The sequence below is a fragment of the Gambusia affinis genome, linkage group LG02 (genome assembly GCF_019740435.1).
Source record: "Gambusia affinis linkage group LG02, SWU_Gaff_1.0, whole genome shotgun sequence".
Classification (NCBI taxonomy): Eukaryota; Metazoa; Chordata; class Actinopteri; order Cyprinodontiformes; family Poeciliidae; genus Gambusia; species Gambusia affinis.
In genome coordinates, this window is record NC_057869.1 from 6,397,300 (window position 1) to 6,424,153 (window position 26,854).

Consider the following 26,854-nt stretch of genomic DNA (forward strand, 5'->3'; position numbering starts at 1 on the left):
ATCTTTAAAAAGTTTGTGAAACCAGATATACATCCTTCAGAGAAATGAATATTTATCATTGTCTTTAAGGTTTTTACCATGTCAGTTTTTGCGTGTGCTTTTTATTTTTATTTGTGGATCATGACAAATGTAAGCAAACTGTTAGTTATTTTGTTGGTTAAATTGAAGAGTTTGTTTTGAGTTTCCCTTCTATACATTCAGGTTGCATGGACAGTACATTAGTGCATATTAGGATATTTATTTGAGTAATCTGAAAAAGTGAAATCCATGCATCTTCATGCACAAGTTAATACTTTTCAAGTTTTTCTCAATGAACTTTGCTTTTGGGCTTTCCTTTCTTTAGGACCAAGATTTCTGAATTAAAGGTAAAAAAAGAAACTTGGACTCAACAGTCGAGGAATTTTTCTCTTCTCAGTTCTGGAATGTTTGGTAGTGGCTCAACACAAAGAATCCAGCAGTTTTAGTCCATGCTCTGGGCTGAAGATTCTTTAAGCACCAGATCTGGCTGCCTCCACGCTGTGCGAGACATAACATTTATGCATACAAAGCATATGTATTTTTAAATTGGTGTAATGTTCTAACCTCTGTGGACCTTTATTTTTACATTAAATTATAGAGCAGTAAATAACAATCATCTAATTAAAAAATAAAATAAAATAATCCCTTGAAATATCACTGTTGATTATCTTTATATAACATTTTTTCTGTAGAATTAAAAGTACTGAAATATATACATTTTTTGATATTTAAATTTTAGATACACCAAATCAAACAAATATATTTATATAATGATTTATAATAGACTTTAAAAATTACCCATGCCTTTTTTTAATGAGGTAAACAGATGCTTTAACTGTACATAGCCAATACTGGCCATTCACCATAGCTGCTGCGCTGGTGTAAACTTGCACAGGACCTGCAGGGAACAGTCAGTAGAACGCCGGGACAGGGAGCTGCTGCACGGGAGAGGAGCTGAAGAGTCCCGACAGGTTAGCGGAAGCTCGGTGAATTTCACACAGTGGGAGGATGTGTAAGCAGAAGGCCATGAAAGAACAAACAAGTGTCGGCGCAGAACTAGTGAAGTTGCCGACCCGTAAAGCGCGCACAGTCCGGTATGTCCGAGGACAGGAGCGCTAAGAAGCGCAGCTGTGGGGCTTCATCACCGACAACCTCCCTGGGACCAGATGGTGCCGTCAACATGACTCGGACGCTCTTCATCCTCGCTTACTTCGTTTTGACTTTGATTCACTGTAAGCATGTCTTTCATTTTGTATGAAACTATGAAAATTATGTTCCTGAGCTTTATTTTATAATAGAAGATTTCCTGCAAGATGACATCAACAGTTGCCTGTACGACTGGATGGCTGAGTTTCTAAGTAAAATCATAAATATTGGTGATATTTAAAAATTATAAAAAATTTGATTAATACTTTGATTACAAAAAAGGAGGGAAAACAACATACAGTAAATGGGACACGGGTGACAAAACTTATTATCCACTTCATATGCAAACATTGGGCTGAACAAAGCAAACAGTTCAAACGTATCCTGCTATAGATGTTTGTTTTTCTATTCTTTAGAATTTAACACATTTAACAAAAATGTTTTAATGCTTAGAATAAAACAAGGTAGTAGAAGAGTCCTATCTATAATGACTGTGTAATAATTTTTGTGCTGGAGTCCTACTATGTGTCATGGAAATTAAAATGTACTCTCCTAAGGAATTTAAAGGAGAAAAAATATGGTGGGAAAGACAAATTAACTAATCATTTGATCTAATATTATAACTAGATTATAGGAAAGCCTAATAAGGATAAAAAAAAAAATCATATTTTTTGCATCATTTTCACTCACTTCTCTAACATTTCAGAAAATTATGGGTTTTCTGAAACTTGTTTAGAATGACCTTCTCAGTTCCAAATTGGCTTACTCTGGCATTGTATTAACACGCCTGACCTCCTTTTCAATCAGTGTAAAGTCAATTCAGTAGTCACGATCGGCTTGTTCGAGTTGCCATGTTCAGCTTTTACACACATAGGCACGTCTCTGGATCTGTTTGCAGCAGCCGATCAGCGGCAGCCTGGTTGTTTGGCAAATGGCTTTCACCTCTGGGGAAGGAACAGCTTGTTTGACTCAGTTTTCCAGGAGCTTTGACAATACACCATCTGCTTTGGAAAGCCCTTTGGGTGGAACCTCCATGTCAAGTGACTGACAATAGCACAATCCTGTCAGCATCCACGGACCTGTGGGAGAGCTGAGCGTTGCTGCACCACACCCTATGAAGCAACAGGAGTCCACGGGGTGATAATGACACACAGTTTGAGTCTTACCAGGACAAGGTTCCAAATAAAACACAGTTTTACAGAGTGAGATGAAGATTCCTAAAGATAACTTTGCATTTGTCTCCTTTATTGGACATCACATGTTTCTTATAAACATCTAACTTTAGATAATAGAATACAATTTCTTTTATATTTTTTTCTGCTGGAAAATTAAATGGGAAAGAACTTTGACTTCTTATCAAACTTCTCATCTCCTCACAACAATGAAAAAAAAAAACAAAACACTTTTCCATAAAGGACAGATATGTGGAGAAGAAGAGTTATACTGTCAACAGATTCTGTTGTGGATCTCTACAGCTCCTCCAGAATTACCACGGACCTTTTCACTGCTTCTCTGATCAATGCTCTCAGTCTCTTGGTGTGTGTGCTTAGGTGAATGACCAAATCTTGATATGTTTGTAGTTTGCCATATTTTTCTACTTTCCAGAGATGGATGAATAAGTGCTGCGTGAAATGTTCAAATCCTGGAATACTGTTTTATAATCCAACCCTGCTTTCAACTTTTGCACAACTTTATCCTCACTTCCTGTGTTTTTTGGTCTTCACAATGTTGCTCTTTCAATAATTTTCTCTTACAAACCTCCGAGGCTTTTAAAGAACAATGGCATTTAATGTTGGAACAATTGCGTTTGCCTATTTACTAAGTAGAAAAAAATTATGAGTTGGTTTTACTGGATTTAATTTGGGAGTGTCTGAGTAAACATAGCAAAATGTCTTCCTTTCATTTTGCTACTTTTTATCTCTAAATACTATGGAGACTTCCTTTTCATTTCACTACATTTTGTGTCTTATTACATAAATATAAATACCGTTTGTGGTTTTCATGACACAAAAAAATGGAATTTTAAGAGGCATGAATACTTTTACTAACATCACACCTAACTGAAGAATCCACCAATGACTGCAAACAAGATGTAGATGAAACATAACACATTCTTGATAATAACTCTTGCTGAAAATAGGAGGATATCAAACATAACATATCTGTATTTAAAGTCTTTTTCACACAGGTCTTAAATAATATTTACATTTTCTTTGAAATTAGAACAATCGTTTAGTGATAAATGTACAGAAATAAACATATGTTAAAAAATAATAAAACATATGAGTATTACTTTTTAAATATATTAATAATGTTTACTGACATCCATATTAGAGTTGAGAAAAATATTAACAGTACATTTTTTTACTGAAGCTGAATTTTTGCATGCGCAACCCCAACTGTCCCATAAAGATTTTTGACAAACACCATTGTCTTACCAGGTAGCAGAAGTGCTGACTCAGAGGAACGTTTGATGAACTGGCTGCTAAGAAAGGATCGCTACAATCCGCTCATTCGACCAGCCATCAACAGGACAGAGAGAGTCACAGTAAAGCTGCAAGTGTCCCTTGCACAGCTTATCAGCGTGGTAAGGCAGCAAACACATAGACAACACAGATTTGCATTTGTTTATTTGTGTGCTTTTCTTATGTATATGCTTGTAGAAAAGTTACTGTGCTGCAGATACAAATAGGTAGATATGACACAAACCTCAGGATGGAAGAAAGAGGTGATCTAGACTACTGAGAAACTACAAAGCTTTTCAATAGTAGTTAATTACAGTACATGGCAGCCTCAAGGATACAGCTTTAAACAAATGGAGGAAGTAGAAAATAGATCTAGTAAGCTGTAATCTCTGCCTGTGTCATGTCTAGATTGAAACTTCAGCACACTGGATTAAAGGGGACAATAAACTTGTTTTAGCCACAGCGACCAAGGCTCTTTTCTGATTTACAATAGAGACTGCTCTCAGCTGCAGTTCAAGAGAGGAAGCTCATTCACAGCCTCACTTTATGAGCTTCCATTTCACTCCTTTGAATAATTGCTATCTGGAACCCCTTAATTCATAGTGCATGTTTTAGTGGCATGATGGGTATGGAAATGATCTATATGTTTATATTTTTCATTTTATTTCTTGGCTTCCTATTCTTAGACACTTTATGGTATGTGTACATTTTTATACTGACTTAAACTACAGAGAATACACAATACTTTCTACTTAAAGAAAGATCCATTTAAAAGACACTATTAATCATTGCATCATTTAAACTTCATGAAAATTTTGCAAAATGCTGGTGAATCTAATCAGGATAATCCTCAGGTTCACACTATAGGTCGGAGGAGATATTTGATTTTATTCTTAGATCAGTTATTGTACTTGTCTCTTAAACCTGGAAGAAATATAATTGCTGCCTTATTTTATCTTTCCAGAATGAAAGAGAACAGATCATGACCACAAATGTTTGGCTCACTCAGGTACGTTTATGGAGCACTGCATCATGTTGTTTATATGTAACATTCTACCTTTGCAAATGCCCTTCCCTTTAAACTTGAACCGTGGCCATTATTTCTCCCTCAACGTGGAACAAATTGCTTCTGTAAAATAGCTTCAAACAGTATTTAAGTAATAATGAAGCATGTAATTACAAATGATTTTGATATTATGGAAGTGCATTGTGAGCTGACCAGATCTGTCTGTCTCCCCAGCACTGGGTTGATTACAGGTTGTCATGGGACCCTTCAAAGTATGAAGGTATTGATAAGCTTCGTATTCCCTCCAGACACATCTGGCTCCCTGATATTGTCCTGTACAACAAGTAAGCTTTGCTGTGTTATTGTTTCCAAGAAATTGCTTGTGTTACTATTTTTAGTTAAAAAAAAAGGTCAAAATATGTGTAATCTAATCTCTTGATTTCTGGACTGGATCACTGCAAGACCTCCAGGTTAATCTAGAACATTTAAAAAGTCCTACATAAAGAAATTTTTTCATCCTCATTCTGAAGCCATTTTTCCACTCTATTTGGCTGCCTAATTAAAACATCGGTAGCTAAAGAAAGAACATTTCCATTTCTCAGAATATTGTTGAAATATCTATCTGAACGCTGCAATTTGGGTGGCTTTCATCTTGTACTTACACTGATTACAGTGTGTTGACTGCCAATTTCCAAGATGTGTTAATTGTTTTTGTCCTCTCTGTTTTTCAACACCACAGCGCTGATGGAACCTACGAGGTGACTGTCTTCACCAATGCCATTGTTCTTTTCAACGGCAGTATCAATTGGCTTCCTCCAGCCATCTATAAAAGCGCCTGTAAGATTGAAGTCAAGCATTTCCCCTTTGACCAGCAGAACTGCACCCTCAAGTTTCGCTCCTGGACCTATGACCACACAGAAATTGACCTGATCTTGAAGACTGAGGTTGCCAGTATGGATGACTTTACACCCAGTGGAGAATGGGACATCTTGGCATTACCGGGCAGACGGACTGTCAACCCTCTGGATCCTACTTATGTGGATCTCACGTATGACTTTATCATCAAGAGGAAGCCTCTGTTCTACACCATAAACCTCATCATCCCATGCATTCTGATCACTTCATTGGCCATTTTGGTCTTCTACTTGCCTTCTGACTGTGGAGAGAAGATGACACTTTGTATTTCTGTCCTCTTGGCTCTCACTGTGTTCCTTCTTTTAATCTCAAAGATTGTTCCTCCAACCTCACTGGATGTACCCCTAATTGGCAAGTACCTGATGTTCACCATGGTACTTGTGACTTTTTCCATTATAACCAGTGTTTGTGTACTCAATGTGCACCACCGCTCTCCAAGCACCCATACAATGCCTGCCTGGGTCAAGATGATATTCCTCGTGAAACTACCCACTTTACTCTTCATGAAACGGCCTCAGAACTGCTCTGCCCGTCAGAGACTGCGTCAGCAGCGCTGCCTAAGGGCCAGGAGAGCTATTTTGGGTCTGGGTTACCCAGTTGCTCCCAATACAGGTTTCACCTTGTCTACATCTGCCTTGCTGTCCTCTGACTCTGCCTTCTCTACCTCAGGACACAAAAATGTTGCTTCTCCGATGGGACACAGCTACACCAACAGGATGGAGCCCCTACGGTCTGGTGATTACCTTGTCAGTGGCTTCAATTCCACTCAGGATCTCCAGCAAAGAAGCAATCCCGACTGGGCTACAGATGTACAAGAGGCAATGAATGGGGTGCGCTTTGTGGCTGAGCACATGATGAGTGACGATGATGATCAAAGTGTACGTATTCACGTTAATACTAAGCATCACTTAGTCCTGTGTAAACTGGGTTCATAAATAGTTTCACATTTTAATTTCCTAAAATAAACAACGGGTTTGTACTGTTCAATCTGTTTTGAATTTGTTTTGATTGGGATTTGTTGTTGAAAACTAGCAATCGCAAAACAAGAGAGTGGACATGGAAAATCATTTCTGACAGTTGCTCTTTATCTCTTTCAAAAGATAAAACAAGGCAGTGGCTGGCAGTGGTATGGTGCATCACCAGAAATTTTCTGTGGTGGATTTCAGTAAATGCAATAATTAATGACTTTTCAATGTCTCTGTTTAGAAGTCTAAACACATATTGTAGTTATGGTAGGCTCTTTGTAGATTTGTTTCAGTTCATTCAGATTGAAGGGATTTTAAAGCAAGACAAGCCCCTTTAAGGTCAAAACACAACATTTCAGCCTCTTATGGCTCATGACTGGATACTCAACAATCTTTTATGCTTCATATGTTTGGTTACTTGCTCTTGCTGTGACCTAAAACTACTTTAATATAATCACATTACAATCTGTATTAAAGTTATTTTTCTATTTGATTATTGCTTTTTTATGAGTGGCTAATTGGCAAATACAAACAACTCTAAAAAGTTCTGTCCTTTTGCAGGTAATAGAAGACTGGAAGTATGTGGCCATGGTGGTGGATCGTATGTTCCTGTGGATCTTTGTCATAGTATGTGTGGTGGGCACCCTGGGCTTGTTTCTCCAGCCTCTTTTTCAGACCCAGATTGTTCCTGACCAGCAGCCAATTTCAGAAACACCTCGAATACGATGAACTTTGAGGGACGAGGTGTGACACATGGATCTTTTTTAAAGCTCTTTGTCACAGTAGTTGTGACAGGAACCAGTGATGTAAAATATCCAATGTGTTTACTGCAGAGAGACCAGAAAGTATTGACCTCTTGACCTCTTATTTGAATCTTGCTAACATCACATGTGAAGGTGGTTCAGTTCTGATCTGTAACAAATAATGCAGTACACAGATAGGATGCTGGATCTTTCTGTTTAAAATGAAACAATGAGACCTAATAAAAAAAAAAAAATGTGTTAAAGAACAGCAAATGACAGAATGAAGAATCAGTACAGTGCACAAGTCGTATTTATCTGGTATTGATATCTACAAAGAGCAAAGGTATGACCAAGTGTCCTTTTACTTCACCGAATTACACTGAACTGTTGAAACATCTAACAAATAATTTGTTAGATGTTGCCTAACTCCTAATTTGTGTTACTGTGTCATCAAAAAAATAATAAAGACAAGTCGCTTTCCCCGTTTAGTCTGATTAAATGTCTAAAAATGTCCACAAAAGTCTTCAGATTGTCCAGGTCTTGCCAAAGCGCTTTGTATGTTTTTTAGGAGATGGTATTCGTTCTCTGAGACAAGTGATTGAAGAAGACGTTCCAAGTCTGAACATTTTATTAGGAATTTTAAATATGAGAATGTGTAAAGACATATTTAACATGTACACAATGTCACAACAGAACTACAGGAGAGAAAGCTAGACCTGATTGTCATGCCATAAGGCCTTAGCTTTAAGTTGTTTAAATATAGTGGGGTTGTGTAAATAAACATGTTTTAAGCTATAAAGAAGGAGAACAGTTGTGGTTTCTCATTTGTGTCTTTACACTTGAACTGATCTTTGATAATTGTTCTATTTCCAGATTAGAAAGTGCAGGCATATAGACAAACGGAGCCAAACCACTGAAACACATACACCGGCAGACTGCAGGTTTACTGCTCGATAAACAGTGCTGAGTGGGCTCGTTAGAGATTCTGCAGACTCTTAAGGAGAACCTCCTTTTAATCAATCAGAGCTCATGTTAATGGACAGAACTGCTGTACTGGCCTTCAGGTTTACAGGTTTCAAAGTCATTTGTTGGTATATCTTAATCTTTTAGTTTACAGTTATTAGCAAAGTACCCTTAAAAATCAACAATAAAGTATCGCATTCAAAACTGGACAAACATTTTATGGATTTCATGATTCACTTCTATCTGTGGAGATTGTAAAAACGTAGCAATGAACTGTTTTTGTTGTAAATTTACAGTTTTAAATCATCTTGTGAAGTATCTTTTAAATATTTTCACCACTTTGATCATCTACACATACTATTTAATTAGTAGTTGTGAAGTAGTTTGATTTTTTTTTTTTACAAATACAAAAGTGAAAAGCTTGGCATGCATAAAGTTAAATCCAAATTTGTTCATACTGCTGACAGATAGGATTTAGTTGAAATTGTGAAATAATAGCATTTGTGGAAAAAGATCCCAACTTTGCATGAGAGCTTTTCATTCTATATCTCCTACACATGGAAAAATTATTTCTTCATTCTCTCACTTTACTTTCTATTATCCATGGTTTTCACACCACTGTGAGGGATCCAAGCTTGTCTCACGTTCTTGGAAAGCTGCCCTGAACTTCAGCCAAATACTCAGTCCTGGCTTGAATCTAAAATATTTATTGAGACAGCCAAAGATTAGTTTGATGGACAGGAGGACTTCCAACCATAAAATATATAATTAAAATATCAGTTAAAACATCCCAAAGGCTGCTCAGGAATTATAACAAGCATCAGTGTGCTGAAATGACAATAAAGATTGTTCTAATAATTATTAATAACAGGAAAAAAAATACATGTAAATGCCGTTTAGTGGATTTATATTTTTTTTAATCAGAAGTATTCGCTTTTTCTTAATTGATACCTTTCACATTATTTTATAATTTTTTTGAGAATTAACTATAATTTACAATATAAATTATAGTGAAGTTTCACATTACAAACTCCACCAGAACTGAAATACTTAAGTCATCTACAAAACTAAGTCATTTACAGTACATTGTCATATCATATGCAGGAGTAAAACTTTTTTAATGGATTCTAATTCTAAAGTGAATTTGTTCAACAAGGACTAGAGTTTAAACAGAATGTAATCTTGTGAGGTTTTTATTTATTTATTTTTTTACTTTAACTACTTTATAATATTTGAAGATGTTGACACCTTATTGTGTTGTTTTGTTTTGCTAACCGAGCCAGTAATTATTATTTTTCTGTTGCTGTTTTTTTTTTTTTGCACTGGGCAGGACATTATTATTCCACGTCTTGAAGTTACTTTTTTTCTGTACCCACTTAAGGGAGCTAAAGCAACTACCCCGGTCCTGGAAATTTGAATTTATTCTCTAAGGACCTTAGAGTGTGTTTGATGTCAGCTGAAGCGAACTCGGACCTTCCCTTTCTTCCCCGTAATAGAGGACACCCACAAAGCTGTTTTAAAAAAGTCAGTTAAGTTATTCAAAAATGAAAACATCTGACTTTAGTTTTGCATTAAAATGCAGCATCACAATTAGTTTTAGTTAAAATATGTATTTCAAAAAATAAATGAATAAATGACTGATGAATATGTTATGCTGAAGGCTGTCACAGCAGCTCAGAGGCCTGTGATTTAATATTTAATTTATGATGAATGCATGTGAGAGGAAAACCCAAGTGAATACCACCTGGTCTGGTGACAGCATAAAGCATTTGATTTGCTGAACCCAGTGACTGCTTAGCAATTAGCATATTGACTAAAAGGAATTATCTTTTTTTTTATTTACTTGTTTTTCACAGAGCAAAAATCCTTCTTAAATTTCACACCTCCTGTTGTTTGATTTGATTCGGTGACCATAGCCTGCACATCTGTGTGCTCTGTGGTTCCTTTCTGTGACTGGCTGTGTGTTTTACTGTGCCACTGCCTCCCTCCCCCTGTTCTCCGGTTGTGTCTGCAGCTGCACACTCGCTTTCACTCGTTCTCCCTCCGTGTGCATCACGGAGCTCTGCTGCCGTTGACCCCAGATTTATTTGCCCTCAATCAGTTACCACAGGATGGATAACAGATTTGACTTCATATTTCTTAGTTGTTTGTTGTTTTTATATCTGTTGTCAGGTAAGTTTTCTTTTATTTATAACATCTTGCTTACTTGTTGCATTTTCTTGATTTCTGTTGATAGTTCTACATGTTGCTTAAATGTTTCTTTAGCATGTCTTTATAAAAACACCAAATTTTAATTTCTCGTATCAACTGAACATGCACAAATTTGAAAACTTTCTTTTTTAATTGTAACAATTATTTATGTAGTTGCCATTCATTGAGTGACTTGCAATAGTGTTAAATTTGTATTCTGTGCACTAAGATCAAATTGCATGCAGGTAAAATAGCAAAATTATCTTAAAAATGTATGACATGCATTTCTGCATTAAGAAAAATCCTGCAGTTGCCGATCCATGTCTGACAATTTTCTCCGGTGCAGGAGGCACATGTTCAGAAGCAGAGCACAAGCTCTTCTCAGTGATATTCTCCCACTACAATCAGTACATACGGCCTGTGGAAAATGTGTCTGATCCGGTCATTGTGCAGTTTGAGGTGTCCATGTCACAGCTGGTCAAAGTGGTAAGTAGCTGAAAAGGTTTTTTCTTCTTTTTTCTGCACTGACTATACCCCTTGTTATACATATAAATCACTATGGTCAATAGACACAAAAAGATGAACAAAAAAGGAAAAGTTATTTAAGGATTATTTGGTGTGATCAAAGTCACCATGTGTCAGTTAGTGGGCTTTTGTTAATAAGACACAACTGGGATGCAGCCTGAGACACCTGCAACACTCCCTGCCAAATCACAGCAGCCCTCAGCTTATCCACCTGAGGAAAGAGAAATGCAAAGACAGGGTCAGGCTGGCTGGCTGTCTGGCTGAGACAAGATGGGGAATGTCAGGTGTCTAAGTAGCTCTCAGTTTAAGCAGTCCTTCACTCTGTCACTGCCTTGCCTGATGAGCATTTCTTGTTTTAATGTTGGATTTTCCTCCAGTTTGTTGGAGGAAAATCCAACAGGTAGGATGTGAATATTAAGGCCATTGATGCTGCTGCAAATCTATTGATAAGAAAATCAAAGAACAGTTTATCTCAATAATCTGCTGTTCACTTGCACATGTCCTAACTTCCTAATAACAAAAAGTGAAGCAACAAATTATCTTTTACTATTAATCTGTTTCTATATTAATAAAACATCAGGAAAAAGTAAGTTAAGGAGGATAAAGTGGATGAGGATTCATTCAAATGCATTGCTTCTGGCATCTGATGTCTTATTCCACTTTTTGTCAGGTTGATATTAGAAATACTTGACAACATTGTTTTTTTATGCTGTGAAATTAATATTGCATGCTCATTTTTTTCCAGTTTCTTACTATGCATATCATATTCCTTGAAGCATTTTTATATTTCATTTGATACATCAACATCAAGTTATGCATAAATATGAAATGGGGAAAAAATGGTAAAGTAGCTCATCAGCAGTTGGTTAATATTCCCACAGATCCTTTATGTGGATTTAAATTTTGACTTTGATTGGTCCATTCTAGCAAATGAGAAAGCAATGATTAAAATCATTCAGTTGTAACTCCGGCTGAATGTTTACAGTTAAGTACAATAGCATTCCCACAGCATGATGTTGTCATCACCATGTTTCGCTGTGGGAATCATGTGTTAAGAGTGAGGCTTTGGTAGTTTTCTTCCACATACACACCTTTGCCGTTTGGCCTAAAGTTAAATTTTTTTGTCTCATCATACCAAAAACCTTTCTGCCACGTATCTCTGTGGCTCCTCTTTAGAATACTAAAGAGGAGACTAATAGTCAGTTAATGGATATGTGTGGTTGTGCAATTCTCTGCTCATTTTCAAATGATAAACAATCCTCATAAAGATGTGGAAAGTTTGACAAATTGTTTTGTTGTCTGCACTTCCATCCTTGTTTTTCACAGAGCATCTGTATTTTTAATGATATTAAAATAAACATGTAAACCATATGTGCTAATTATTTCCTGGATTTTTAAGGTCATTAGTATAAAAAAAATCTAAATACTCATTTAAATCTTAGTTTTCAGATTTTTTAAAATTATTTAGCTTCACAATAGCAAACTAGTTCGTGCTGCTCTACCAAATAAAATCCTGATTACGTACATTCACTTCTCATTGCAATGTAACAAGACAGAGGATTTTTTTATATATATTTTTTTGCTTGGCAAACAATCCATAGGAGATGTAGAATATGATATAATGCAATTAATCTCAATCTGTCTTCCTTTCCCAAAACTCATTTTGCTAAATACGTATGAAGAACCTTTTGGGTTAAAGACATTCATCCTTATTCCTGCCGCATCCCTGATGAACTGTCCAGGTGCACGAGGAAGTTAGAAAAACACATTTAGTGGAGAAAGCCGCTGAGATCCAGCTGCTGATGGATGACTGTTTTCACTCAGCAACACCTGCTGCTCCTAAGCCAGCCACAATTGGTATTGGTTTGCCCACACCAATTACCACACACCTGTATGAGTTCATTCAGGCCATCAATAGCTCATCACCAGGGCTGCTTGAGTCATCATGCTACCATTAGGGAGCAGGCTCACCCGTGGGACTGAGCTTGGCTTCTTAGCAAATGCATTTCCGGGAGAGAAAACAGTTCATTGTCCTAATTATGTAAAAATGATGATGGAGGCATGACCACAGACACTTGTGTTCATCACTCAACTTCGGACTCTTCCGGATACTACATGGTCACATTAATGGTTAATGTTATGCACTGGCTCAGGAAATTGGTTCGTTCACGGTCTAAGTCACACATAAATCCGTCTCATGCAACTTTTCTCCCCCCCCCCCCTCCTTGGTCACCCTGCTAAAGCTTAGAGTAAAAGTTAAAACTGTGTTCTGGCTTCGCAATTCCAGCTGTCGTGTAAGTTATGCACCAGGCTCATAGGACTCAGGTCCATCTCTCTAAATCGTCATTTTTGGGGATTTACAAAAGCCTGCGATTGCAGAAAGCACACAAACCAATCCTCACGGATGAGCTTCATGATCCCATGTAACGGTATTGTCACAAAATATTGTGTTGCTTTGTTTATCTTTATTTATTTACTTTTTTTTTTTTGCATTGATGTCTTTATAATTCATTCTGTCCTATTCTCAGGATGAAGTCAATCAGATCATGGAGACCAATCTGTGGCTGAGACATGTAAGTTTATGCTCTATGAGTGTGAAAGTAAACCCTAATCAAAGACATCAAATCTGGGTCCAGTCTGTTTTACATAATTCTTAGGGAACGATCGATAGACATGAAAAGGAATGGTATTGTCCAGTGCTATGATGGGAGTCCAATGGGGTCAAATTGTCCCCCAACGTAATGTAGAAAAGACATAAGTCCATTTTTTTGGTTCCGAAAATTAAGAGTCTCTTTTAAACCAGAACTGAAAATGAAAGCGCAAAGATGACAGTATAAATTGAATTGTTATCAAGTCTATTTTAAGTATTTGTTGTTTTAATTTTTTATGTTTCTTCAGATCTGTTTTTTCGTCATTCATTTCCTGTGGTGGATTAATAAATAATTATTGAATATGAATTCAGTTTGAACTTAATTATGCTGATGCTCCCATCTTTCTGTATTTTTTAATACATGTTTTGTTTTATTGTAATTTTCTATGTCCTTGTTCCTTAGTTTTCTGTCAAATGACTCTAAAATACTCCATTTATGAATTACGCTTTACAAAACTTGCCTTGCCATGTGTTTCCCAGACTGAAACAATGAATTATTTATGGGAGGAAGCTTTTAAAGCACATTGATCAATTTGATCTTGATTTAAATAGAAAAAACAAATCACATCAACTTAGATCTGGCTAACTTTATAATGTTATCAAAATAATTTGACCAGCTTGTAATTCCAGGCAGTGAGGATTTTAAATCTAGTTTTCATGACCACAAACTTCAAGCTTCTGCATCACATTAAACATAAAGATTAAAACCTCAACAAAATAAATTACAAAATTACATAATGCAAGGCTGTGACAAAATTAAATATTGTGTAAAGACCAGTTGCAGAGCAACCTGCCTGTCCCTCCAGATTATACTTCTGCTGTCATGAGGCATACTGCAGTGAACTAAGTGAAATAGCAATGCAGGTCTCTAGGTCACATTTTGAAAGCACTCCACAGATAAGGTTCTGCTATTCCATTCACTCCCCTCAGTATAAACTACGTATTTCACAGTGACTACAAGGAAAACACAAAATTCTGCAATGAGACAAATTTCCCCTGTTGCCCATCTCATTTTTACAAGACACTGTTGTAATTGAAAGAATTACAACACAATTATTGTAGTTGTGGCTTCATGAATCTCAATGGATGAACTGAGCAACAGGGACAGAGACACTGTAGCAAAAAAAGTTTGTAAAACACACAATAAATACACTTTTGCTCTGTTCATACAGCACAACAGAAGATGATGGGTTAGCTGAAGAGAATGCTTTTGAAATCAATTTCAAATGATAGTCACCAGGGGAAAACAACTGCTAACTTCTTATATTGATGTTCTGCCTTCTAAACCAAATTAGTTTTATTTGTATTTAAAAACATTACATATTCCTAAATGAACAAGCTGGATGTTTTTGCCAGCATTAGTGAGAGACAGTTGTTCAAAACTGTCTGAAGCCTGGCATTGTGCAGCAGAACAGGCTGCATATGATCTCCCACAGGATGTATCCAAGTGATTCCCTGTTGTATTCAGACAGTTTGTATTACCGTGTGTTAACCTACTTGTCCAATAAAGCGAAGTCTGACTCTGATTTCCCCTGCTGCCAATTTCTGTGAAGGACCATCTGCAGGAAGTTGAAGGGTTTTTGCACAAAGCTATCAATCTTGAGGTGGTTAGATGTTGTATTGAGTTTAATTGGATTAGCAAGTCAAGTTACCAAATGTAAACAAAAATATTAGTCATAAACAAAGGTGATGACCTCATATATTTCTGTTTTGCTGCTCAAGTGAATGATGCTCATTTAAATTAGCTTTGATGTTGATTTTTTTGAAAATAAATGAACAATTGTGTCTTTTGCCAGATTTGGAATGACTATAAACTCAAATGGGATCCCAAAGCTTTTGGCGGCGTGGAGTTCATCCGAGTACCATCGAACAGAATTTGGAAGCCAGACATTGTTCTTTATAATAAGTAAGTGGAAATCCTAGGAGAGGGTTATCATTATGGATATTCATTTGGGTGTATCTTGATGCTCACTGAGAAACTAGACGGAGGAAATTGAGCAACAGACATGTCAACTTTATCTCAGGAGTTATAGTTCCTGAGAGTTCACTGTAATAAAGTTTTCTCCAGATGTTAGAAAACATCTAACTGATCCACGCATACAAATGAATACAAATAAATACACATATATGCTATGTGTTCATTCCTTACGTCAGTCCATTTATTTCAGAAACTGATTTTGATATTTTTGCATGTTTGTATTAGTTGTGTTGTTGCAGACATCTGGTGTAAAGTTTATAACAACAACCTCAATTATTTTCCAAGTTCAACACTTGGGCTTTTTGTTTGAAAGTTTTTAATGAGACTTACATCCCATTGTATTTCTACTTATATGTCTATATTACAATGTGAGTACTTTATATCTTTATTTAACCCAGCACTGTCCACTCTCATTAGCTTTACTCTTATGTTGTTAACAGTGCAGTTGGAGATTTTCAGGTAGATGACAAAACAAAGGCTCTCCTTCGCTACAACGGTGACGTCACTTGGATCCCACCAGCTATATTTAAAAGCTCCTGCAAGATCGATGTTACATACTTCCCCTTCGACTACCAAAACTGCACCATGAAGTTTGGTTCCTGGACTTATGACAAGGCCAAGATTGACCTTGTGCTGATTGGTTCAACTATCAACCTCAAGGACTTCTGGGAGACTGGCGAGTGGATAATCATTGACGCCCCTGGCTACAAGCATGATATCAAGTACAACTGCTGTGAGGAGATCTACACTGATATTACTTACTCCTTGTACATCCGTCGCTTGCCTCTTTTCTATACAATCAACATGATCATCCCCTGCCTCTTAATCTCCTTCCTGACAGTGCTCGTCTTCTATCTGCCCTCTGACTGTGGTGAGAAAGTCACGCTGTGCATCTCCGTCTTGCTGTCTTTGACTGTCTTTCTTCTCGTCATAACAGAGACCATTCCCTCTACCTCCCTAGTCATACCTTTGATTGGCGAATACCTCCTGTTCACAATGATTTTCGTCACTCTCTCCATTGTCATTACCGTTTTTGTCTTGAATGTGCACTACCGCACACCGAAGACACACACCATGCCCTGCTGGGTGCGGCATGTGTTTCTAGGACTGCTGCCCAGAGTGATGTTCATGACCAGGCCAGAGAGGGACCCGGAGAAGGTGACGGTGGCTGGAAGTGTTGAGACAATGCATCTGAGAACCTGCGCTGTCCACTCTTCAGGCACTCTGCAAAAGCAACACAAGCCCCAAGCTTTGGCATCCAGCGTTATGTCGAGCCTGACTAATCGCCAGAGGCTTTTCAACAACGCAGACCTCTCCAACCTGAATAACCTGAGCGAAGACTCTAGTAAATGTGTCAGCTCTGGAGTCCTGTGCTGTGAGGGCCGATGTAACTGCTGTTGGCAGAAGAGATCGGGCAAACTGCCTTCGGACTCTGGTGGTGGAAGTGGTGCACTGGGCAGCCTGGGGGCCCTGACTGGTAGCACTGGTGCTGGGGTCAGACAGGACAGTCATTGCTCCAGTTCTGAGTCTCTAGATGGGGGAGTTATGTCCCTTTTGCCTCTTTCTCCTGAGGTCAGGGAGGCAATTGAAAGTGTTAAATACATAGCAGAAAACATGAGACTTCAGAACGAAGCTAAAGAGGTAAAGAGTTGTTCAAATTATTCAAAAGCATTTACTGCAGCTCTTTCTCAAAATTGAAATAGTAACCATGTTTTCATTGTGATGCTCCCACAGGTTCAGGATGACTGGAAGTATGTTGCCATGGTTATTGACAGGATCTTCCTTTGGGTTTTTGTGCTTGTCTGCATCCTGGGGACAGCTGGCCTCTTCCTCCAGCCTTTATTACTTGGGGAGGATATTTGATTGAATTTAAAAAAAAAACTATTACTCCACACTGCAGAAATACACACAGCTCTCATATACAGGATGTGGCCTCTGTCTGAGTAGTGGAAAAATGTAGGACACACAGTCAAGGAGAAAAAAGCCAGAATTCAGTGTTTTTCTGTTGCGCTATTTGTTTGACAACTTTATCTTGGATATATGGCAAATAAATCTGTAGCACAAAGAATGAGTTTGGAGTTCTGGAACCAAAAGTCCAACCCCACATGTAAAATCACACATATATTAGTAAATATCACTGAATAGTAAATCTAAAACTTGAGATGGCTGTTTATCCGATCTGTGCTACTCCATTAGGTGAAGAATTCTGTGTCCAGGTAAGTTGGGCTGATATTGAAAATATTTTCACACTACCAGACATTATGAAGTAAGTTTTTAGTTATTTACATGTTTCTGCACTCACTGAAGTAGTTAGATTTTTAGCTATTAGGAAGTAAATGATCAGATGAAAATATAATTAAAACCTTCCATCTCCCTCTCAAGATATTTTTTAAATTTTATTGCAAAGTAAATCATTTTTTGCTTATTTTTGCTGTTTTGAGATTAATCAGATTCAGGAATTTTGTAACCTTTCACTTTAAAATGAGTTTATTTGGATGGTCGCTATAGCTAACATTACTTGTTAATCTGTGTTTACTACTTAATACTAACCCTGATTGTTTAATTTGATTTAAATATTAGCAAAATGTGGCAGGTTTTGTGAAAATGTCCCCCCTCAGAGTGAAGAAATCTTAATAGTTTTATCATGTTGGTTTAGGAAAAAAAAAGCTACTAAAACTCAGTTCAGAATCCTCAAAAATAAATCTTAAGTAGCGCTCTATTCAAACCTGAATTCATACACCATCTTGAAACTAATAAGCCACCATGGGTGTTTGGCTATGCTTTTTTCATCACTTATGTTCTTCACAGCAAAGGGGAACACCCACTCCTAAATGGTTGCACAGGCTAATAAGCAAGAAAAAATTTAGTAGGAGTCCAATAAACATTTTATCAGAGGGTTGATGTTGCTCTCAGATGCAATGAAGCTCTGTACAAAAAGTTATAATTTTTTTTAGTAAAAGCCAAAATGGTTCACAACTGCATTTTTAAAATAAGATTATTAAAAAATACAGACAGTTCATTGAAGGAATTATTGAAAAATAAATAAATTCTTCTGTGTTTTCTTGTGTCTTCATGACTCTATAACGTTAGAGTCAGATTCGTGTTAGAGATGCAAGAGGTAATATTTTTGTCAAAGGGTGTGACAGAGTAAGTTCTACGTTCTGGTTTGGATATGTCATCCATCCATCCATTTTCTGTACACCCTTGTCCCTAGTAGGGTCATGACGGGTGTAGGTGCCTATCTCCAGCAAACGTTTCGGGCGAGAAACGTGGTACACCCTGGACAGGTCACAGTCTGTTGCAGGGCTGGATATGTCATATAGAAAAAAATTTTAACCAAATACAACAATTTGTTTCAATTTCAATCACAAGTAAACATTTCGGCCAAAAAAATAAAAAAAATGAAAATATGATATATTGTTTCATTCATTAATTAAGCATGCTCTTTAACAAAAAATAAAAAGACATAAGAATTTCATTTTGGAACATTTCAGGCTGTATAATAAGCTGCATTTTTTGAAAGCTAGTAAAACAATACTGTGAAAGACACACTTAGTTTTATTTTTAAAGGATTAAAATCCTATCAATAACAACGTGTTCATGAAAACCCAAGCAATGATGCAGACTGCTCCAAAAGGGTGACATCATGTGGTCATTGGTGGTTACTACAGTTCTCTTGACTGCCATGCTATTGGTTGATTCTTGTACAGCAACATTTTGCTGTACCATCTTCTCACATGTAAACACACACAGGTAATGCTAATGATGTTGAAAATGTTATGTTGATAAAGCTTTGTGCATAAAGAGAGAACCTTTTATTCTTTATGAATTACTTTATGATATTTATAGTATTTGACCTCAGGGGAATGAAAAAGAAGTCAGCCAGAAGCATCTTTGATTTTGGTTTGCATTTGTCAATATGTTTAGTCCTCTCAGATTGCATGCCTGGCCAAAAATTTACTCTAAAGGTCAGATAGTTTTATTTTTTATTATGGCAGACCTTGTGTCTTATTTTGAGCTTCTACTAAATATAAAAGGCATGCAAAGATAGAAAGAAATGTAAGTGGTTTATGATTACTATGTTTGTCTCTGTGATAAAGAAGTCTATGGTAACAACTTTAAATAGCCTATTTAAATAGCAATTTGACTCAAAGTCAATTCAGATAAAGTCTTCTCAGTGCTCATTTGGCTGCTCTGTACAAGATCTTCACAGATACTGTGTAAATGGGTGTCAGAGGGTATCATGATTATTGTCTGGCTTCTGCCTTCTAAACAAAATTACGTTTAAAGCTCAAAGACGTTGATGTGCAACAGTCTAAATGGCTGCTGCAAGAAATGTTCAGGAAGTATAGAGCCTCGAATAGCATTCATACCCCAATCATCTTTACCCATTCTGTCAAATTACAACCACAAACACCTCAATGCAATTCTCAAGAAATTTTCTGCTCATAGGGTGAGCAAAGACTTTGACCTACATGCTAAAAGCTATTGTGGCAGAAAGTTAACACTGCACATCTCACCCAAACTAGCCACAAACCCAGCTGAAGAACACAGGTGGGGCTGTGGTGAAGTGGTTGAACTTTTATTTATTCTCCACTTGTTTCTTAAACATTCTTAAATTATTTCATTTTATTTTACAGTTATTTAAAATTCTTTAGGTTTAACATTGCTGTTAACCTTTCTTCACATAAATTCCTTCGTATGTTGTATAGAGTGTTGTATTTTGCCAGTCATTTACTTGTGAAGATGAGTTTGTTAATTAGATAAATCTTATTGCTCTTTCTTAGTGTAGACTGTATTGTTTAGTTTAATCTTCTGATGCAGACTAAAGAGGTACAGGCGTGTTTTAGGTCTATGTGAAATGAGTGGATTTGGGGAGCTGAGAGGAGCTTAAGGACTATTGTAAGAAGAAAAGTATGCATTCTTTTGTGGCTTATCAAAGATGGCAGAAATGAAGCCGTCATCTTCTAAAATCCACCAAGAAGAAACTCAAAATGTCTCCCGATCTTCTTTACCTACCTTCTTCCTTTTCACTGCTATAAGAAAATGCAGACCTAAATTCAATAGACAATCTATTGCTAGACTTGAAATTTTATTTCCAGAGACGCTCTCAATCCATTCTGGCTGAGTGTGAGAAATGTAGCAAGAAGAATGGCCAGAAATGCAGTAGGCCAGCAAGGAAGAATAAGGAAGTGGTGTGTTATAGTTCCTGCGTGCTTTATCTGTGAGAGCAGGAACAAGTCATCGGGTCTGATTAGAAGATTTACGTGAGCCAGTCAGAGGACTGCTGAAGATGAAGCCAATACTTGTTTTCTGTAAGTAGACTGACAGCAGATAGAAACAAAATCTACATTTAATTATTTTTGCACAATGAACATTGATGTGACTTTACACTTATTGTCTTCAAGATATTTTGCTAAACCAGGTCATTGGCCAGACAGAAGGTGAGCGCAATCTACAACAATACTTAACAGAACAAGGTGCATTTTAAGACGTTATGTTGCTACATTTGTCTGTGTGTCTTTTGTGTAGACATGTATCCTGCAAAGATTCTGGTCCAGCAGAGAACTGTAAGCGAGGGCAATGACCTGTATGTAATCTGCAGCATGTTCGGTCTAAAGAAGCACCCCTCTTTTTATGTTTATTTACTGAAAGATGGACAAGGATTTCGTAAATTAAAACAGAAGCAAACTTTGGATGATGTTCTTTTCATAATATCTAATCTTCATCTTGATCACAGTGGAAATTACAGTTGCTTGTACTCCACTAAAAATTACAACCTTTCTGATGTAGAAGGGAAAGGACAGAATGAAGTTGAGATTCTGGTTATAGGTGAGTATCTTTTTATTCTTTTTAATCCCTCATGCAGCGGTTTTTATTTCTTACTTTTTCCAACTGCTATGCAGCCAATTTCATCCCAGCAGAGCTCTCCATAGCTGGACCTTTCACAGTTCATGAGGGAAGCCACATTGAGTTCAAATGCACATATTCGGAAATCCTGCACACTCTCAATAACTGTCAACTCATCTACTGTTGGCTGAAGAAGAATGAGACCATCCTTCAAATACAAGTATTTGATCTTGCTCAGATGGAAGCCTCTTTCAGCATTGAAGGTGCCGTTTCAAGGGATTCAGGTCCATATAGTTGCCTTTTGCTGCCATCAAAATGCTTCCAGAAACAATGGAATGAGCTGCAAGGAATAAATACGTTGATTCTGGAAGTCAAAGGTGGGAATTTTTCCACAATGTATTTTACTTTCCAAAGTTTTCCTCTTAAAACATCTCTGAAAATTTATGTCATTAAATTTAATTTGTATTTCAGAGGATTTGATCCCATGGGTGGCTTTGTCTTGTGGATTTATAGTCCTTCTGCTGCTTTTCAGCCTGTGTCTGGGATGGTTCATTTACAAAAATTACTTCAAACTTTTGTACAAGCCATGGTGAGTCTTTGTTTAGCTGCACTTCCTGTTGGCAGACGGAAAAAAAATACAGACAGTGATCGAATACAATGTAATACATCAAGGCTTGCTTTCTGTTTGAATTGTGTGCTTTCTCGTTTTGATAGTGAGCAGCTGAAAACAGATGTGTTGGTGCTGACAGATGTGGAACCACAACAGGGTATGGTTCGGTTAGGAATGTTTAGGTTTAGGAATCACCGAACAGAAATTCTTTAGAAAATCTGTTTTTAAAGAGGTTTATAATGATTTGACAGGGAAAATATTCTCACTCATCTGCTTCAATATAAATACTTTTTTATTTAATAAACAGAGGAAATATATTAGTTTATAATGCTGAAGGCAAAGCCTGTTGAATTGTAAAAGTTTCTAAATTTTCATAATTTTCTTATGCTTTAAAGTTCTTCAACTTTAAAGCATAAGTTGAAGCATAAGTTGAAGTTGTATTTATGTTCGTTTGGCATAACGAACATAAATACAAAAATTCCATTGGAATTACTGATAGTTGGCTATTTGTAGTACTTTTTGTAGTAATTTAATCATCTTCTTTCAAGGATCAGAAGAAGAGAATTCTTTCAGCATGGAGAGCGAAGAAGAGTAAGTTTTCAAATCATTCTTTATAAGACCTGTAATCAATTTGTTTGTTTATATATTTATATGTTTTTTTAATAAAAACCCTGTATGTGTAACATGCAGGTATATGCAGTCCTCTTCACTTTGATTATCGTAAAATCATGTCCAAACCATCAGCTTATATAAATATTCCTGTGTTAGAACCAAAGTCCAGTCAATGTCCAATTGTTAATTTGTAGGTTAAGAATTAATGTTCTAATATATTCTGCCACTAATCTGACTGATATTAAGTTATTTTGCAAAGGAAAACTGGCAAGAATGTGATTTTCTATCAATTTAAAGTTGAGAACCCAGAGAGAACCCACGCATGCACAGGGAGAACATGCAAACTCCATGCAGAAAGACCCCAGACCGGGATTTGAACCCAGAACATTCTTGCTGCAAGGCAACAGCTCTACCAACTGTGCCACTGTGCAGCTGTTTTTTAGCAACACACTGCCTTTATTTATTTATTTATTTATTTTGCAGGAGTAAAATTTGTGTCAAGCATTTAACCTAACAACATTTTCTCATCAGAAATCAACAGCGTTTTGAGACAACAACGAGTGACGTCTACTACGCAAATGAGAGAATTTATACCGTTATTCCAGGTAGGATGTCATCATTTACTTTCAGTCTGTAAAAATATTATAATGAGCTATACATGTTAAACATCAGTACATGATTTTAATCATTTTCTTCTTCAAAAAATATTCATTACAAATTGAATAAGTAATTATTACTTGTATTATTACAAAAAAATTTAAACTCCATGTATATTATATATTGGCTTTAACATCACATGTGTGGTCCTTGTGTTCAGTATGTGCAATGTAAAACATTTCAAAGACATGCATAAATTGCCTTTTAAGCATATCTTAGAAAATAACTAAAGTAAAATACAAAAGTGCTAAACAAAGAAGCACAGATACATCTTGACAGCTTCCTGTTTTTTTCACCGCAGATGATTCAACCGCAGGACAGAGTACTTCGCGTGTGCTGTACACCACTTCTGTCACTAAGCAATAAAAGTCATCATGAAAGTCTCCAGAACAGACTTCACCTGAATGTGATGTATAAATCAATTACATGCATGTATTTTGTTCATTTGACTTTTGTGCTAATCCAGGACAATGCAACAGTGTTGACCTGATAGATTTACCCACAAGGACAGCGCATTGTTCATACAACTTGAACTTTTTATATTTTGTCACATAATTTCAAATGACTTAAAAAACGTAAAGTAAAATTAAAATTTTTGTTTTGTTTTGCATGTGTTGCATGGGTTTGTATTGGTTTGTCTCTTCCAGTCTTAACTTTGTGCCAGTTCCTTGTAAAACAACTAGAACTCTAATTCACTGTGAACTTCTCCTAGTTACACTGAAGTGAAACTAGGCAAAGGTCAACTGTGCTTACTCATTACATAGCATCAGGATCAAGTTGGTTGCACTGGTTTTTATTTAGCTGTAACAGAGTGTAGACAGACACGCCATACTTATATAATTTGTAAAAAATAAAAATCTGTCTTTTATCTTTTTGTTCATCAATATACACTGCTTAAAATCCAAATGAAATACATAGAAGTCTGTTGATTTATCATGACAAAATGTGAAAATTCCAAGTCGTAAGAAAACTTTTGAATTACGTTGCAAATTCTACTATTTTGGGTTGGGGTTTTTTTTTTTGTTTGTTTTTGATTTGCCTATTGGAGAGTACTTATGTGTACTCCATGAAACATTATGGGCTCAACTAGTTGTGTGTTTAATTCATTTAATTTTACCAATGCATTTCACTTTTTGCCCTGTAAATACTTCCCTCAAAGACTTAAGTGAAACAAGAGATTTATATCATATAAAATATTCAGTCAACTTGTTTTCAGTTTAAATGAAGAAAATACAGAAAGGAGGAAAACCTAGATTCAGAGTGAAATAAAGTAAATTATAATAAACACAGAACCTTGTCATTTTTTCTTTGTTTGATTAGTTTTTCCTTTCAAGCATTTTGCAAGACAGAGCAATCTGAAAGTCGTGACTATTGAAAATGTAATTACTACAACAACAAACAGGAAGAACAGGAAAACATCTACAGAGTAGTAGGAATACCAAGGCAGTCTGTGGGACTCGGTTCTCAGATGAGCTGCACCTTGGTGTCTTATTACAAATTCTATCCAGAAGAGGGCGGTATCGATTGGCTTCATTGGCTGATCCCTGTGCAATATGGAGAGTCTCTGCATATTAATTCTGTAGGATGGTTCAGACAGTACTTCTTTGACAGTTTTCAGAAATGTGTCCTCTTTGTCTACAGTTGCTAAGGTAAGGATCTTAGCCGCTCCTCTGTCTTGCAGTCGGAGAAGATTGTCATACTGGTCATAAAACACAGGTAAACCCACTACTGGTACTCCATGATAAATGGCCTCCTGGACTCCATTTGTTCCTCCGTGAGCCACAAATAGTTTCACCTTTGGATGTCCTAAAAGGTCTTTTTGTGGCATCCAGTTAACCAGTAAAGTGTTTTTTCCCACATTGGCCGGTTTGATACCTTTATAGCTCCAGATTACTTTCTGAGGTAACTGACCAAAAGCTTCAGTAATTTTGTTTGTCACATCTGAAGGGAGCTCACTAACAAAAGTCCCAAGAGACATGATGATGACGCCATGCTGTCCAGAGCTCTGAACAAACTCCTCCAGGTTCTTAGGAAGAGGTTTAGCTGGTTCACACTGAAAGCCCCCGATGTACATGGCATTTGGCATGGTAGGGCGAGGAAACTCAAAAACAAAGTCCACTCTCATGAGCCACAGGTCTGCTTCCCGCAACAAGTCACTGTATCTAACATCTGGGCCAAAGAATTTATTACAGATGGCTTGATACTGGGGACGGATCAGAAAGGTGTCCTGGACTTCCCAGATAGTGTAGAAAAGGACATTTTTGACTCTCTCCATAAAGGTCATTTTGTCTGTCAGTCCTGAGCCTGTCATTGGAATGTAAGATAAAGGAGAAGGTGCAAGGGCTAAGTGGCCCTCCCCACTGGTAACCCATCTCACATTATAAACTAGAGGTAGTTTAAGAGCATGTGCTAACATTATTCCAGCTCCCCATGCAGGATCAGTCATTACTAGGTCATAATTTTTTGCCTTTAAACCATTCATAAACATTTTATCCTCCAACATTGTGCTTGCCATCTTGCACATTATTCCATGCATGTCGAACATAGCTTTAAACATTTCAACCTGCAAACTCATGAAGCTCAAGACAGAGCTCTCTCCTCTCTCTAATGCAAAAATCTTTCTAAGGATTGGGTTGATGAAATCATGATTGAAAGCTCTGGCAACAGGAACTGTGATGGTTTTGTAGTATGGAGAGTCGTCGTTGATGTACCAGCTTTTATTGGTCCTTATTACATCAATAGAGTGCCCACGAGAGTGGAGAGCTTGAATCATAATGTCCATATTCACCCAGTGGCTGCCTTCCAAAGGAATGATCAAAATCCTGCCACCGTGACCAACTCTCCATGAAAGGAATACTGCAAATATTAGGAAAAGATATGCTGTGGCTTTCCCCCTGGATTCCATCTTTAGCCTAAAAGAAAAAATATATATAATTTGACATGTTGTTTTACATAGAAAATAGAAAACAAAATCCATTACATACCTGCTTTGAATGAAGTAGGTCTAGTGAGATTTTTAGTTTTCTACATGAAACATCTTATGGTCTGCACAAGTAATGCAATTGAAAATTCCAGAAAAACTTGTATAAAGCGATTATGGATTAGCTTACTTTGGTGAGGGAGGCTGTTCAGCAAAAAGAAGGGGTCTCTTTGTTCTGCATTGTGCAACAAGCCTGCTTTGAATTCAAGGTTGTGCTTACAATCTGAGGTCCTTTTTAGATTTAGCTTTTCTTTATCTTTACAATTATTGTCATCTTTAGCATATATTAATTAACAGACCATGGTTGGCATGGTTTGCAAGGTGACAACAGTTGGAAAAACAATAAAGGGTAGTTCACGTGCAAGATTTTTTTTTTAATATAAACATTCTTAATTGTTTTCTGAATGATCAATCATACGTAAGAATTCCTAAATGGCATTGTATGATCCTGATCACAGACCAAAGGGTATTTATTAAAATAAAAGGCTAGGCTTCTGTATATTTGAGTCTATTTGTCTTTAATTTTGACTATTTTGTTTTGAAAATTCATCCTATCATGATAAAAGAAAAGAACAGTTCAA

General features: G+C 36.7%; 4 protein-coding genes across 5 annotated transcripts; 3 read left to right on the forward strand and 1 right to left on the reverse strand.

Annotated features, from left to right (window-relative positions):
• The first annotated feature begins 1,114 nt into the window (after positions 1-1,114).
• On the forward strand, positions 1,115-8,044 carry chrnb4 (cholinergic receptor, nicotinic, beta 4 (neuronal)). The gene is made up of 6 exons (XM_044139634.1): positions 1,115-1,250; positions 3,606-3,751; positions 4,594-4,638; positions 4,870-4,979; positions 5,375-6,428; positions 7,077-8,044. The coding sequence occupies exons 1-6, from the start codon at positions 1,115-1,117 to the stop codon at positions 7,242-7,244; spliced, it is 1,659 nt and encodes a 552-aa protein (XP_043995569.1). The 3' UTR covers positions 7,245-8,044.
• A 2,171-nt stretch (positions 8,045-10,215) lies between these two features.
• Positions 10,216-18,693, forward strand: chrna3 (cholinergic receptor, nicotinic, alpha 3). 2 transcript variants are annotated; one of them, XM_044139622.1, is made up of 6 exons: positions 10,216-10,393; positions 10,758-10,897; positions 13,465-13,509; positions 15,383-15,492; positions 16,005-17,205; positions 17,299-18,693. In XM_044139622.1, the coding sequence occupies exons 1-6, from the start codon at positions 10,333-10,335 to the stop codon at positions 17,425-17,427; spliced, it is 1,686 nt and encodes a 561-aa protein (XP_043995557.1). In that variant the 5' UTR covers positions 10,216-10,332; the 3' UTR covers positions 17,428-18,693. The 2 variants fall into 2 exon arrangements, with proteins under 2 accessions (XP_043995557.1, XP_043995549.1); XM_044139614.1 differs by lacking the exon at positions 10,216-10,393 and having other exon boundaries at positions 10,682-10,897.
• Positions 18,694-20,804: 2,111 nt separating this feature from the next.
• Positions 20,805-23,903, forward strand: LOC122820212. The gene is made up of 9 exons (XM_044097450.1): positions 20,805-20,879; positions 20,973-21,008; positions 21,097-21,396; positions 21,471-21,791; positions 21,886-22,003; positions 22,129-22,181; positions 22,573-22,615; positions 23,168-23,241; positions 23,595-23,903. The coding sequence occupies exons 1-9, from the start codon at positions 20,858-20,860 to the stop codon at positions 23,657-23,659; spliced, it is 1,032 nt and encodes a 343-aa protein (XP_043953385.1). The 5' UTR covers positions 20,805-20,857; the 3' UTR covers positions 23,660-23,903.
• A 677-nt stretch (positions 23,904-24,580) lies between these two features.
• Positions 24,581-26,815, reverse strand: LOC122820200 (UDP-glucuronosyltransferase 2C1-like). Its single transcript, XM_044097426.1, has 2 exons — positions 26,278-26,815; positions 24,581-26,205 (listed from the first exon to the last, which is right to left on the reverse strand). Exon 2 carries the CDS (start codon positions 26,196-26,198, stop codon positions 24,591-24,593), a length of 1,608 nt encoding a protein of 535 aa, XP_043953361.1. The 5' UTR covers positions 26,199-26,205; positions 26,278-26,815; the 3' UTR covers positions 24,581-24,590.
• Between the last annotated feature and the right edge of the window lie 39 nt (positions 26,816-26,854).

Coding starts and splice junctions, on each gene's coding strand:
- LOC122820212 (XM_044097450.1), top strand. CDS start 20,858: ATGAAGCCAATACTTGTTTTCT. Junction 22,004..22,128: donor AAACTTTTGTACAAGCCATG/GTGAGTCTTTGT, acceptor TCGTTTTGATAG/TGAGCAGCTGAAAACAGATG. Junction 22,182..22,572: donor AGATGTGGAACCACAACAGG/GTATGGTTCGGT, acceptor TCTTCTTTCAAG/GATCAGAAGAAGAGAATTCT.
- chrna3 (XM_044139614.1), top strand. CDS start 10,682: ATGTATGACATGCATTTCTGCATTAAGAAAAATCCTGCAGTTGCCGAT. Junction 15,493..16,004: donor GACATTGTTCTTTATAATAA/GTAAGTGGAAAT, acceptor TGTTGTTAACAG/TGCAGTTGGAGATTTTCAGG. Junction 17,206..17,298: donor TTCAGAACGAAGCTAAAGAG/GTAAAGAGTTGT, acceptor ATGCTCCCACAG/GTTCAGGATGACTGGAAGTA.
- chrnb4 (XM_044139634.1), top strand. CDS start 1,115: ATGTCCGAGGACAGGAGCGCTAAGAAGCGCAGCTGTGGGGCTTCATCA. Junction 3,752..4,593: donor TTGCACAGCTTATCAGCGTG/GTAAGGCAGCAA, acceptor TTATCTTTCCAG/AATGAAAGAGAACAGATCAT. Junction 6,429..7,076: donor GTGACGATGATGATCAAAGT/GTACGTATTCAC, acceptor GTCCTTTTGCAG/GTAATAGAAGACTGGAAGTA.
- LOC122820200 (XM_044097426.1), bottom strand. CDS start 26,198: ATGGAATCCAGGGGGAAAGCCACAGCATATCTTTTCCTAATATTTGCA.